This window comes from Lutzomyia longipalpis, chromosome 3 (assembly GCF_024334085.1).
Source record: "Lutzomyia longipalpis isolate SR_M1_2022 chromosome 3, ASM2433408v1".
Classification (NCBI taxonomy): Eukaryota; Metazoa; Arthropoda; class Insecta; order Diptera; family Psychodidae; genus Lutzomyia; species Lutzomyia longipalpis.
In genome coordinates, this window is record NC_074709.1 from 29982967 (window position 1) to 29996231 (window position 13265).

General features: G+C 41.2%; 6 protein-coding genes across 8 annotated transcripts in view; 4 read left to right on the top strand and 2 right to left on the bottom strand.

The window, feature by feature from the left end:
- LOC129793790 (zinc finger protein 2) overlaps window positions 1–747 on the top strand; it is a 40723-nt gene extending 39976 nt beyond the window's left edge. For all 3 annotated transcript variants that reach the window (XM_055834129.1, XM_055834130.1, XM_055834131.1), the window contains one exon: window positions 35–747. In XM_055834129.1, coding sequence (XP_055690104.1) covers window positions 35–685 — 651 coding nt within the window. In that variant the 3' untranslated portion in view covers window positions 686–747. The remainder of the gene's footprint in view (window positions 1–34) is intronic.
- Window positions 748–1452: 705 nt separating this feature from the next.
- Window positions 1453–2510, top strand: LOC129793806 (ralA-binding protein 1). The gene is made up of 2 exons (XM_055834183.1): window positions 1453–1876; window positions 2004–2510. The coding sequence occupies exons 1-2, from the start codon at window positions 1515–1517 to the stop codon at window positions 2434–2436; spliced, it is 795 nt and encodes a 264-aa protein (XP_055690158.1). The 5' UTR covers window positions 1453–1514; the 3' UTR covers window positions 2437–2510.
- Window positions 2504–3292, bottom strand: LOC129793809 (thioredoxin domain-containing protein 9). The gene has a single exon (XM_055834187.1). The coding sequence runs from the start codon at window positions 3196–3198 to the stop codon at window positions 2578–2580; it is 621 nt and encodes a 206-aa protein (XP_055690162.1). The 5' UTR covers window positions 3199–3292; the 3' UTR covers window positions 2504–2577.
- Window positions 3293–3331: 39 nt separating this feature from the next.
- LOC129793799 (NAD-dependent histone deacetylase sirtuin-1) lies at window positions 3332–5372 on the top strand. The gene is made up of 3 exons (XM_055834156.1): window positions 3332–3855; window positions 3922–4734; window positions 4807–5372. Exons 1-3 carry the CDS (start codon window positions 3661–3663, stop codon window positions 5299–5301), a joined length of 1503 nt encoding a protein of 500 aa, XP_055690131.1. The 5' UTR covers window positions 3332–3660; the 3' UTR covers window positions 5302–5372.
- Window positions 5373–6578: 1206 nt separating this feature from the next.
- Window positions 6579–10142, bottom strand: LOC129793794 (ankyrin repeat and sterile alpha motif domain-containing protein 1B-like). The gene is made up of 7 exons (XM_055834139.1): window positions 9916–10142; window positions 9692–9821; window positions 8977–9438; window positions 8583–8899; window positions 8168–8515; window positions 7158–8088; window positions 6579–7084 (listed from the first exon to the last, which is right to left on the bottom strand). The coding sequence occupies exons 1-7, from the start codon at window positions 10017–10019 to the stop codon at window positions 6998–7000; spliced, it is 2379 nt and encodes a 792-aa protein (XP_055690114.1). The 5' UTR covers window positions 10020–10142; the 3' UTR covers window positions 6579–6997.
- Window positions 10143–10517: 375 nt separating this feature from the next.
- LOC129793805 (beta-1,3-galactosyltransferase 5-like) lies at window positions 10518–11886 on the top strand. The gene is made up of 3 exons (XM_055834182.1): window positions 10518–10987; window positions 11269–11396; window positions 11476–11886. Exons 1-3 carry the CDS (start codon window positions 10553–10555, stop codon window positions 11834–11836), a joined length of 924 nt encoding a protein of 307 aa, XP_055690157.1. The 5' UTR covers window positions 10518–10552; the 3' UTR covers window positions 11837–11886.
- Window positions 11887–13265: the final 1379 nt, after the last annotated feature.

A 13265-nucleotide genomic window follows, 5' to 3' on the forward strand; every position in this document is an offset into this window, starting at 1 on the left:
GCGTCGTCTTGACGCTTGTTGTGTTGTGTTGCAGGTGTGGTACCAGAATTCTCGGGCGCGCGAACGGAAGGGTCAATTCAGGCAGAACTTGCAGCTAATCAACAAGAAGTGCCCCTTCTGCAGTGCAATTTTCAAAATAAAATCCGCCCTCGAGAGTCATCTGCAGATGAAGCACCCCGACGAGATGCCCGTCTCCATTGACCAGATCCCAGATGTGGGGCCGGGTTTTCTCGGTGGTGGCTGTGGTGCTACAACACCCACAGAGCAGAAGGCACCAGCACCGCTTGATTTGCGGAATGCCATTGTGCCGCAGCAACCATTTGATGGGCACCTGGCGCAGCAGCAGCAGCACCTCAAGAAAGCCAGCCCAGAGCTCAAGAATGGCTTCAAGGGATTCAATGGCTTCAAAGCCGACGAAGCAGCTCCCATTGAGATTCTTGATCGTATTGTGGGACTCCCACCGGGTAGCCTGGGTGCTGGTGGCGGCCCCAGTGCCCTCCTGGGTAATCACAAGAAGCGCCACCGTTGCCAGATGACCAACATCCAAATTGCCATCCTCAGCAATCTCTTCGGGGCCTTCGAGCCACCAGTCATCAAGTGCGAGAAGAACGACCTTGCCCTCTCGAAAAAGATCGTCCACCTGAGCGAGGGGCACTATATCGATGATTTTGTATACCTTATCTGAGACTAGGGCGTAGTGTAGGCTGTTTTATCTCCTTAAAAAAAAAACAACTAAAAAAGACAAAAGAACATTTCCTTTTCTTTCCTTTCTTTCCTTCAACAGTCCCTCATTTTTCCTTTCTATTTTCTTTTCATTTTCCCCCCATTTTTTTTTCTTTCAATTCTATGGGTATCTATCGAGTGAATCAATGTACCTGTAGGCTCATTTCAGCTGTATGTCGAATGTTTTGACAAGAATTGAATTATTGTATATGGACATGATTCTATAAAAGTATGTATATATAGCAAAAAAAAACATATCTCTTTTACTTCTTCCTGCGATCTTTGAAAATGTTTGATTGAAAAGAAAATTTAGCGCTATTTTGAAGGTAAGTTGAAGATTTTAATTTTTTTTTCTAATGAATTAAGAGGGCACAAGCCTTTAGAAATCCCATTTTAGAAGATTTAAATCGCTTTTCCGGTTGGGAAACTCAATTTTTCTCACTTTTCATCGTTAATTTTTTAACGGAAAATTTTAAAATTTCAAAATGAATTGTGGAAAAATTAGTATTTTCAATTCGCTCTCAAAAAATACATTTCCTCATATTTTAGAGGTTTCGGGATCCTCCAGAGCTTGGAAATCCCTAATTTCCCCAGAAAAATTGGAAAAATCTCAAAAAAAAAAAAACGCAAAAAAGCATTAAAACCAACAATTTCCTTTAGATTTTATCGAAAGATTTCTACCAGTACATGCTGTGACTTTCTTGTGAGGCTGTCAGCTAAAAAAAAATTCACAACATAAGAAAAGTGAAGAAGAAGAAGACGAGGAATTTGGTTATGGAATATTTTTTGTGATGGAATTTGAGAGTCCGGACGTTGAGAAGGAGTTCCCTGGGTTGTACGCCTCCCAAGCGCGAACTGGGGAAGATGTGGACGACGGTGAGGGTGGTAGGAGTGCACGTAGGCGTGATAGGAAAAAGGATAAAGGATATGCCACCTTGTCCGGGGATAGTAGTCCGGAGAAGGAGCGCAAGAGGAAGGCATTCAAATTCACACCGAAAGTTCATCACATCTTCCCGTGGTGTCGACCACAGCCACCACCCCCGGCTGTGGGAAATGATGCCACAACCCCGCCCCTGCCTGAAGATCCCGCAGAGGTGGCAGCTGAATTGGAACGTCAGGAGAGACTTCTGGAGCAACTGCATGAGGATATCAGGTGAGCTTACATGTTATACAGGTGGGGATGCTGACCACTATACTACCGAGGAACTTTAGATGTTATTTAAAAGGGAATCTTTATGATTTCTGTATTTAATTGTTTTGCTTCTGTGTGAGCGGCTCAGGCGTGAAGGTTCAGTTGACAGGGAGGAACAACTGTGGGCTGTTCAGCGTACGGTGACACACTTAAAGCGCCGCCTCAGGCAATCCAGGATGCAGTGGAATGCCGATGTTCATCTTCTCCTTCCGCACACAACCCATCCAGATGCCGAGGAAGTGGTTAAGCTGCAACTGGAGAATAGACATCTCATGGCACTTGCTGAACGTCTCGTAGCACGACTGCGGGATGCCACGGAGGAAGTGACAAGACTGGCAGGTGAATCAATACCCCCAGCTGCGGGGGAGGAAGACTCTCACGATATGGAAGCCCTCATTGTGGAGAATTGCAAACTCCTTGCATCGATAAAGGAGCTCGGGGAGAAGTTACAAGAAACTCAAATGGAACTTGTTCAGTTGCAAGTTGAAGCCTCCATTGAGGAGGCTCTTACCTCTGACTAGAACTTTATTATTAATCTATGAAAAATATAAAAATTTTACTCACAAAATAAATCATTAAAAAAAGCCATTAAAAATCATTGAGATTGAGAATTTATTAATTAATTAAAAAAAGCGTGGGAGTACAATAGAAAAGTATTTGCATCACTCTGAATCACTGGATTCGTCATCCTTGCCGCGAATTATCTTCATATTCTGCTTCTTTAGGATGTCCGGACGAATGTCAGGATCTTCCACTTCAATAGCCCCTCCACGGGCCAATCGTGCCGCGAGGATTTCCGTCCGGAAGTCTTCTCGTCCCCCCAAATCTCGTAGCCCAACAACGTAATCCTTTGTCTTTCCATCACGTACCAATGCTATGGTTGGAATTGTCTTTATCCGCAGACGCTCCACGAGGAAGGGGGCCCGTGCGGCATCGATGCAACAGAACTTCGCCTCCAGATGCTTCGGAGCTAATTTTTTGAGGTGCATCGCAAACACCTTGGACAGTTCAATGTCTCCGCGGAAGAAGAGACAAACAACACTGGATGAGGCTTTTGCCACTGTGAAGAATTCCTTCTCATCCGGAAGTTCATTGTAGTGACCATGACCGAGTTTTCGCCATTCTTCCAATTTTTGATGTCGCTCCTGGAACTCCTTGAGGCGTTTCTGCCGCAGGGCAGCCAATTCCTCTTCTGGACGTGCTTCAAGACGTTCCAATTGTGCATCCACTTCTGCCTCCAGGCGTCTTGTAACATTTAGTATTCCCTGCTCTAGGCCTTCCATTGTCCCAGCACTTCCTCAGTGGATTATCACAGAAAACAGGATATTTCCTGGCCAGATGTTTATTCTCCCACACGCACCGCGAGAAGTGACAGCTGTCAAATAGTACAAAAAATCATTGCCCCTCCCACCAGCTAAACTGTCATGCCACTGTCATTGTCATTAAATGGCTGCCATTCTTGCTTGATGGAAAAATATTTTTGTCTCTGAGAGAAAATCAATTTTCGTGCATTTACAGCCCCCAAAGTGCTCTGAAAATACCCCATTTTCACTCGGGGAGTTACAAAAAATATCGTGACGTAGAATTTTCTTGGGGGACGTTTCAAAAAAAGCCGTTGGAAAGTTTGTTTATTTATTTTGGGTGCAATTTGAATGCACGTCCACTGTGAAATGCAAACCTTCCGGTGATTTCCGGAAGTTCTCAAACCCACACACACAGGAAAACCGAAAACACAGCCAGCAAGCATGGATGAGCAGAGGATTGATGATGAAGCATGTCAGGAGGATGTTGAAGAGTGTCCGGAGAGTAAGGAAGATTTCTCGAATGACGACACAAGTTCAGATTCATCCGGAGATGATAGTGACAGTGACACAGATTCCCAAATCTCATCAATTTCCGACATTCTCCATGTTGCCATTGATCCAGCATCGAGGAGTTGGGTAAGTTCGCTCAGATTTTTGGTTAATTTCTTCGGCCGGAAAGATTAATTTGAGATTTCTTTGTAGATTCAATCGCAACTTTTGTCAGGGATGAGCCCTAGAGCTATCCTTGGGAACCTTGTGGGTGATGGAGCCGTACCTGAGGGTCTATGCAACATGTCTCTGTGGTACATAATCTCCTTCCTGGCACAGGCAGCCACAAAGCGTCAGAAGCTCCAGCATATTGACACAATTTCGGATGTTGTGAAGCTCCTGCGCACGTCATCACGTATAATTGTTCTCACGGGAGCTGGGGTGTCCGTATCTTGTGGCATTCCGGACTTTCGTTCACGCGACGGCATCTACAGGCGCCTCGCGGAGGACTTTCCCGATCTCACCGAGCCACAGGCAATGTTCGATATTGGGTACTTTGGGCGGGACCCGAGACCCTTCTACCGTTTTGCACGAGATATTTATCCAGGGCAATTTGAACCGAGTCCCTGTCATCGTTTTATCCGTCGCCTAGAGCGCTGTGGGCGTCTCCTGCGGAATTACACGCAGAACATTGATACACTGGAGCGTGTGGCTGGCATCGAGCAGGTTATCGAGTGTCATGGCTCCTTTGCCACAGCCTCGTGCACACGGTGTGGCCACAAAGTCCCCTCGACAGCCATTGCGGATGATATTAAAGCCCAGCGGATCCCACTTTGTCCCGTATGCCAGCCTGAGAAGGAATCCCCACCGGCAGCTGGAGATCTTCCCCCGGGGCTTGTGGCCAGTGGTATAATGAAGCCAGATATTGTCTTCTTCGGCGAAGGTCTCCCATCGGCCTTCCATGACGCCATTATGACGGATCGAGATTCCTGTGACCTGCTCATTGTGATAGGATCCAGCCTAAAGGTTTGAACGAAATCTCCCTATAGGCTTGGATCATCACAAAACTCTCAAGATATCTACCTTCTTCTCTTGTAGGTTCGTCCCGTGGCGCTAATTCCCAGCTCAATCCCAGCAAATGTTCCCCAGATTCTGATAAATCGTGAACCTCTGCCACACATGTGCTTCGACGTGGAGCTTCTCGGGGATTCAGATGTTATCATTGATCATCTCTGTCAGGAATTGGGTGGTGAGTGGCGTGACATTTGCTGGCGCGAAGGGAGACTCCAGGAAAGGGCCACAGTACACGTACCGAAGCTCTCCCCTAATGGGGAGACACTCGATGGGGTTCCGGAGCAAAATCAGGTGGTACCAGCAGCTCCATCATGCCATCGGGATGATTCTGGACTGGGGGAGTCCAGCAATAGTTCCGAATGCAAATCCGACATGTTCTACCGTCTCCATGGGGGCACCTACATCTTCCCAGGGGCTGAATATGAACGCCCCCCAATGGGGCTCCTGAAGAGACCGCACGCAGTGGACGAGGAGGAGGATTCAATTGACGGGGTTGCCCCCAAGCAGCCGAAACTGTGACAAGCAATCGGGGTGGGGGGTACAACAAAGTAAAAAAAAAAAGAAAATAAAATAAATTAACCCACGTAAAATTTGTTTTTGTCTTATTGGAGATTTATTCGATTCTCTGCAATTTCCTTTAGCTTTTTGAGGCAATTTTTGAAGTCCCGGGAGATTCTCTAAAGTTTTCTAGTTCCTGTAGCAGTTAAAAATTTACTGCTTGCGAAATATTCAAATTTGCAGGAGTTTCAGGTAAAAGGAAATTACTCTGAAAATTTATACTTTGCAAGTTGGGGTGAATAGGGACACTTCAATTTTTTTGCATTGAATTTATTTAAAAAAAAAAAAAGAATATTTATCTGAACTAAAACTGATACTCAGATCTTCAGAAAATGCTTAATTCTAGCTTAAAAAGTGCTTAATTAAAGCCCAAAAAGTACTAAAATCAAGATGATTTTTTTTAGTTTTCTAGTTTTTTTTTCAGAGCTTTCTGAGTATAGTTCTAATGATTTTTTAACGTCTTATACTCTTTCTTTAGAAGGTTTTTACAAAAATCTCCAAAATGAATAGTCCTTATTTAAAAGATTTTAATTTGAGTATTCTCATAATTTTAGTTCATCAAGATCTTTCCGCTGGATAAATTAAAAAAATAATTAAAAAAAATACTTACCATTCAAAAATATTGAAAATAAAAAATTATTTCAAAAGAATTCAGTTTACTTGAGCAGAAGAATTTCTTCATGGAAGATTTCGAGGATTCCAGTTGAAACTAAGAAGACAATCATTGATTAGCTTTTCAGCACAATAAGAAATCATGAAGAAAAGGAAATCTTGCAGAGGAATTCCATCAAAGCCAATTAGAACAAGATCAACGAGACCCAAACAAAAAAAAACGTTCTAAGCCCTTCAATTTTGAGTCATTTTATATCTTTTTTTTTTTTATTAATTTCAAAATGTTTTCTTAAGAAGTTTTTCCAATTTAGAACTAAACCTGCGTCCTTTAATTATTACTTTTTTTTCTTCCTTAAATTCCCTAAAACCCAACAATTTTATTTATTGTAAGAAATAAAAAATCTAACATTAATTTAGCATAAAAATGATTAAAGTCCTTTCCCATGATTTAATCTTTACAGCCGAAAAAGCGAAGGATATCAAGACTAAAAATTTGCTAAACTGATACAATCAATTTTTTAATAATTATTATTGACTTTTCTTTCTTATTATTTTGATATATTTTCAAGGATATTTTCGTCAGCTAAACGTCCTTCATTGCCAAATAAATAAAAAACTTAACAATATTAAGCTTTTCTTAATCGCTTTAAGCGGATTTTCTATTTTTTAAATATCGTCATCAGGTAATAAAATCGAAAAAATCCATTGACTTGTTCAAACAACAACACCTTTACTTCTCTTATTTCTTTGTTCCTTAAATCTTAATATTGAGCTTCATTTTTATTCTTTTCTTTTACTTTTTTCTTTTATATATAGTAACATTTTGCCGATACATTCTAACAAGATATATACACCCATTTGGCATCCATGTGGGTGGTTTTTCGAGCACCGCTGCTCCTGAAATGCTAAATATATTTTATACTTTTTTTTTCTTCTTTTCTTTTATATAATATTATTATAAGAAAGGGATTTCCTTTTGATCCTTAAAAACACGTTGAAACAGTTGTGGCAGTGTGTGTGTGTGTGTGTTTATTGGGTGTGGGTGTTAGACCTCCCCATTTCCACAGAGGGCCATTTGGTAAGCTATTTCGAAACACTGGCCAATCGTCAGGATAATTTCCGTTGCGAGGTCCTGCACAAAGAAAAGCAAAGGGAAATCTTTGAAATTTCAAAAAGTAACGAATTTTTTGGCGTCCTTTTCTTACCATTGACTGAGCACTGAAGACATGACAAAGATGGCGTCCTTCGTTTGTGATGAGAGCAAAATGGGAGAAATCATCCGCATCCTGACATGCAAATGCAATATCCCGCATACTGTGGAGGCAAACCTCATCGGGACGAGGATTTTTCGTATCAGCCGGAAGTCGTTCGATGCCTCTGCAGCTGATTGTCAAGCAGATGGCACTACGTGCTTCCTGCCGACGTAGCATCACAATTGAATCACGCGTTGTGGCGGCATCGTGGGTGACATCAATGGGTGTAGCTCCCAAGTAGAGAGCTCTGTAAGTGATGGCGCTCGTGGTTAATTTAACTGGCGCATGACGCCATTTGGCCCCTGTTGCATTTAGCGACACAACACCCACAACCTCCAATGGGTTGTGCATCTCCAGGGCCGTTTGGATGGTCTTCGGTGGCCCGAGGAGACCGTTGAGATGATCGAGAGATTGCAAAATACGTCGACGATGTCCAATCTTCTCAATTTCCAGGAGAGTTTGCAATTCACTCTCCCAAATTCTACTAACGCGCTCCCACGTTGTCATCAGATGACGCTCAAATACCTCAATGTAGCCCCCAAGGTGGATACTTTCGAGCCATTCCTTGAGATTGAATTCCTGATCCTTTGGGTAGGTGAAGGGATCCTCCTTGGGGAGAGCATTAAGCAAATTCCCAAAATCCTCTTCATTCAAATCCGCCAAATCATCCCTTCGGAGAGTTTGTGCCAAGAACGGGACACTATCGAAGCCAGCAGCTGTTATTTGATCCGCCAAGTGAGCTAGGCCCACACTTGCTAGCACAACATCCAATTCACTCTCAACTTCCGGTTCACCATTCTCATATTCTCCACCAAAGAGTTCCAAACTCTTCGACAGAGCTCTCCATTCTTTTTTCTCCATCAAACACCGAACATCCACGGATCTGTAGAGAAATGTTCAGAAGAATGCAAAGATTTAGGTTTTTGAGGAATATTTCAGGATCTGATAATATGAATGCTTACCGTGTATCAGGAGTTTCAGGTGATTTCTCTTCAGGCGGTGCTGGTTCCTCACCAAGGCGTCCTCGGTCGATTACATCAAATCTCTGGTGCGTTATGTATGTGCGTGAACGTTCATGCAGGGAAGTACGTGTTAGGAATGTTGTACCGCGAAACAATCCATCACTCGTGTCGCTGTCGTCATCACTTGAACTCACACTGTAGGTGCTCTCTGGGGATGTTGCAACATCACTGTATGTTGCACTAAATGGGCGCATGTGTCGTATGATGGTTGTTTCAGCCACAGATGCCGGTGGTGGTGCATGCTCAGGTGTTGGTGGTTGCAGATAGTTTGTAGGACTCAGAGGGCATCTAAAACAAATCAAAATAAAAAATCAATACTGGTGCACTGAATGCAACAACTGCTGAAGGAACAAACCTCGCTGCAGCAATGCAATTTTCGATAAAATGACTGTGTCGCCATCTTTTTAGCTTCCTACTTGGATCGTAGTCTCTCAGTGCAACATCTTTCGTTGGGGAAACACTGAGATTTCGTCGTGGTGGCTTTGGTGGTGCCGTTCTCGCTGGACTCCGAGGGCTAGACGATCTAGGTCGCCTGAATGCATTGATAACATTCACAATACGTCGCGTTACGTGCGGCGGAAATTCCTCAAGGAGATCAATTGGTGTCCTTCCATGGCTATCCGTTGCTCCGAGATTTGCACCTGATGCCAAGAGAGTCCTCACAACTGCATCCTTTTGAGAAATTAAACAAAATCAAAAAAATACGTTGAAGCCGTTGCACGTTGAAGGATTTTTTCTTTTTTTTTTACCTTTCCACACAGAGCAGCTTCATGGAGTGCTGAACCAGCTTCAGTGGCCACATTGACATCCATTCCAGCTGCAAGAAGAAGCTCAACAACCCTCACATGGCCATTTCGTGCTGCCAAGTGAAGAGGTGTTCGTATGTGCAATGATGGGCGCCTGAAGGGTCGCAATAGGTCAGGATAGGCCCTAATAAGCATCTGTACAGCCTGCAGCCGTCCGTACTGTGCTGCCAGATCAAATGGTGTCTCCCCGCGTGCATTTATAATTTGTGGATCAGCACCGTGTGCCAGGAGTGATGTGAGAGCACCCGTGTGACCATGTTGTGCAGCACAGTGCAGTGGTGTATCGAGATCGGCTGTCTGTAAATTTGGTTCTGCAGGCCTAACTTTGTTGCTCAGCAATAGCTTCACCACCTCCTGATGTCCAGCCCATGCCGCTAAATGTAGGGGGCCAGAACCACGGGGATCCTATAAAAATAAAATAAATTAATTCTTGACAGTTAATTCAATTTAAATTTAAGTATTGCGGCCATTTTGATGCAACCATTTTGTTGCAAGCGTTGCAGCCATATTGAAATAATTTAAAATTTAAAAAAAAATGAAGAATTGAAGAGAAATTTAAAAAGAATTCTTAAGTAGAATTCTAACAAAAGTCTTTCATAATTTAACTCACAACACGACACACCACCAAAGGGATGAGAAGAAAGAAAAAACATCATACCTGAATATCTGGATTAGCTTCACCAATGAGTAGCACCTGCACCACCTCAGTGTGCCCATTGAGAGCAGCATAGTGTAGAGCTGAGTACCCATTTGAGTCCTGGACATTGGTTGTAGGTGTCCGTCGGAGGCTATAAAAAATACAGGACAATGTGGACAAATTTTTGGGGTTTCTAGGGCAGCTTTGGGGTGGGTCTGGTGCAACACAACACAACAAAAGCTCACCTGGCTAGCGGTCCGGAACGTTTTGAGCGCTGGTAGAGGTACTTTTCAACAGCAGCAACATTCCCCGCGCGAGCTGCCTCCAGAAATTCATTCTCCTTGCCCATGGGGCCCTCAAACTTCACGCTGCAACGCCCTTTTCCATTCGCTCCTTACCAGCCCTTGTTTTCAACTGCGCCCAAGATAGCAACCTAAATGCTCGAAACCACCCCCACATGCGCTTGCGCCACACATCCCCCGTTTTCTTTTGTCTCTTCTCCCCCGGACTCAGCACAGCATACAGGTGTCGCGAATGCTATGTATTGGTTGTTTGGTCCAGAAAAACGGTTAAACATTCAAGATTTAAAAATTTAATAAAACAACCGCATCAATCTCTCTCAAAATTTATTTGTATTAGATCCTTAATTTTATTTAGCATTTTAATCATGATAAAATTTAAATATTTTAACAAATAGGAAGTACATTGCATGTGGAAGTCCGGTAAAATAATTTTCCTGCCGTATTTCGACACACTTTCCGTGTGCATTAATCAACTTCCATTGATGATGGATAGCCGCTAAATCTATCATCGTCACACACCCTTATCTCTTATCAGGTGTGTTAAAAGCCCCTTTTGACGCATTGTGGGGCCCCAGTTGCGATGAAGCGCATCCAGCGTGTGGCACTACTTGCTCTTACCGTCGTGGCAGTATTTCTAATATTAATTACACGAACAGGAAAACCCCCGGATAGCCTTTTAAATCTCCGTGATTTTCACTACACCATCCAACAGCCATCATGTGGTAGCCTTGGTGTTAATCCATTGGTTGTAATTCTCGTGCACAGTGCTCCGGGGAATTTACGGAAGCGTCAAACAATTCGTGAAACGTGGGCTTCGTGGAGGCGACACACGCGTGTTGTCTTCCTCGTAGGACTCTCCCAGGGGCATCAGGAGGCCATTGAGCACGAAGCAAATGTCTTTGGGGATGTTGTCCAAGGATCTTTTGTTGATTCCTACCGAAATTTGACCTATAAACACGCAATGGCACTCAAATGGGGCTCCGAGGAATGCCCTCAGGCTCGTTATGTGTTCAAGGTAGGTCGCCATGTTGCGCCAAAGGTGATCATAAAGTGATCTTGTGAAGATCTATTTATTTTGCCTACATTTGGGTGTTTTTCTGATAGTTTGATCTTTTGTGCGGGATCTGTGTGCTCTTGATGTTATCCTTCCTGTGATCCTTCCTTTAGAGCTGTCTGTAGCTTCTCTAGATGATACACTGATGAACTGCCGTAGTTCGCCTAAACTTATGCAACAGAGATCGAATTTAATTTTAAGCGAAACTTTTAAGATTTTATTCTTTTTTAAATCTTTTTCAGGCAGATGATGATATTTTCATCAATATTCCAGCACTTTGTGATTTCTTAGAAGCACCACCAAGTCAACATGAGATCTTCTGTACGCATTTACTAGCAAATCCCGTATTAAGGAATGAAGCATCAGCTTGGTGAGTTTTTTATTCTGTTCAGCAATGTTTTTCAGGCTGTTCTTATTTCTCCCACAATCGGTGATTGCTCTATTTACAGGTATGTTAGCCCAGAGGAGTACCCAAATGAAACTTATCCACACTACTGCTCAGGCTGTGGCATTATCTACCCACAGAGTATCCTGGAGAGGCTCCAGATGGCCTTCAAGGAGATCCCATTCTTCTGGATTGATGATGTCTTCGTCTCAGGGATAGCAAGGCAGAAAGCTTCCGTGGCCATCCATGAAATTGATCGGTATGTTCTTCAAACACCCCAGGCTGGGGATATTGTATCAGGGAAGCTTTCTGAGGGCCTCCTGGATGGTATTTTATACTCCAATGAAATAAGTGAGCACATTTTGAGGCATTTGTGGCATAAAACACAACTTCGTGCCCTTGATGGACAATCTACTCCACCCTAAAAGGATGAAGGAATTTAGTTTTTTTACTGCCTTTTCTGGATTTTTTTTAAATAAATTTTTAATACAAAAAAAAAAGAATTAATGTTTTATTCGGAATAATTTAATGCGAAAAACGAATTTGGAGGTTGTTAACCCACTTTTGTAATCTTTTAGATTCTAAAAAATAAAAAATATATTTTCTAAATTTTATTAAATATTTTTCCAAAACTTTTCGCCTGAAATGGGTTAAAAGAATTTTCTAAATGCTCAAATCATGCAATTTATACTTAATTCATTAGCTAAAACATTAAGTTTTAAAAGAATTTTTAAATAAATTAATTTTATCTTCTTTAAAAAACCACGACTTAATGAAAAAAAATCTGATTTTATTGATTTAGGAAAATTAATTATATCTGGAATTTTTATTCATTTTTCCTTTTCAAAGAACGATCTTTTTTTATAATTCTATCGAAAAAATTAAACAATTCTCTACTTATCTTCATTCTGAAAGAAAATAATTTTATTTATTAAATAAAAATTTCTTTCTCCCATCCCTTTAAGCTCAAAAATTAGTAAAATGAAAAATCCTCAAGCTCCACTAAAGCGGGAACTCAGAGTTGAGCAAATTTTATTTAAAAATATTTTATGGAATTTTTCTCTATTCTCTGCTATTCTGCTTATTTCTCTACACTTTCGCCAAAGAATTATTGGCAGATGTATTTTTTTTAATTATCGCTTTTTTCCATTGCAAATTGGTGCAAGAGTATGAGAAAAAAATTACGCCGTTTGAAAAAAAAATCATCCATATATTAAAAACCTTTTTAGTTCTTTTTTTCTTTTATTGCCTTTAGCTTTAATGAACTTTTTTTTTCCTATGTGTGGCATTAAAGCTCTCTCGCTAGTGCGCAGTCTCCATTTCAGTCACTGAGGGCGCCCTAATCGATGCAACAATTAAAAATGTAGGTATGCACGAATTTGAACTTTGACCCGAAAAATTTATTTTTTTTATTCATCAAGAATTGATTAGGAAATTTTTAATATTGCACTGTTTTCTCAATATTATTGCCAATGTCTTGAATAAATTTAGTCTAGCATTTAGTCATGAAAATATTTTTTTTTGTAATTATTAAATTAATTAAGAACACCTAAAGCTTCTTCAAATTAAAAAAAATCACAAATTGATTTTATTTCTTTTGATTCTTTTTTTTTCAATAACGTTAAATTCTCAGGAAGAAGACTTAACAGAAGAACTAACATTTTGATAATTAAAAAAAATTAAAATTAGCATGGGGAATATCGACAAAATAAAAACATAAAAATAAAAAATAAAAATAAATTTTTAATTCACATTAAAGTAAATTATCTTTTTTTTCTATGTCCTCTAGACTTTCTAATCAAGAAAAAATTAGGAATACTGATTAGAAATGTTCAGAACGGTCAAGAAATATTT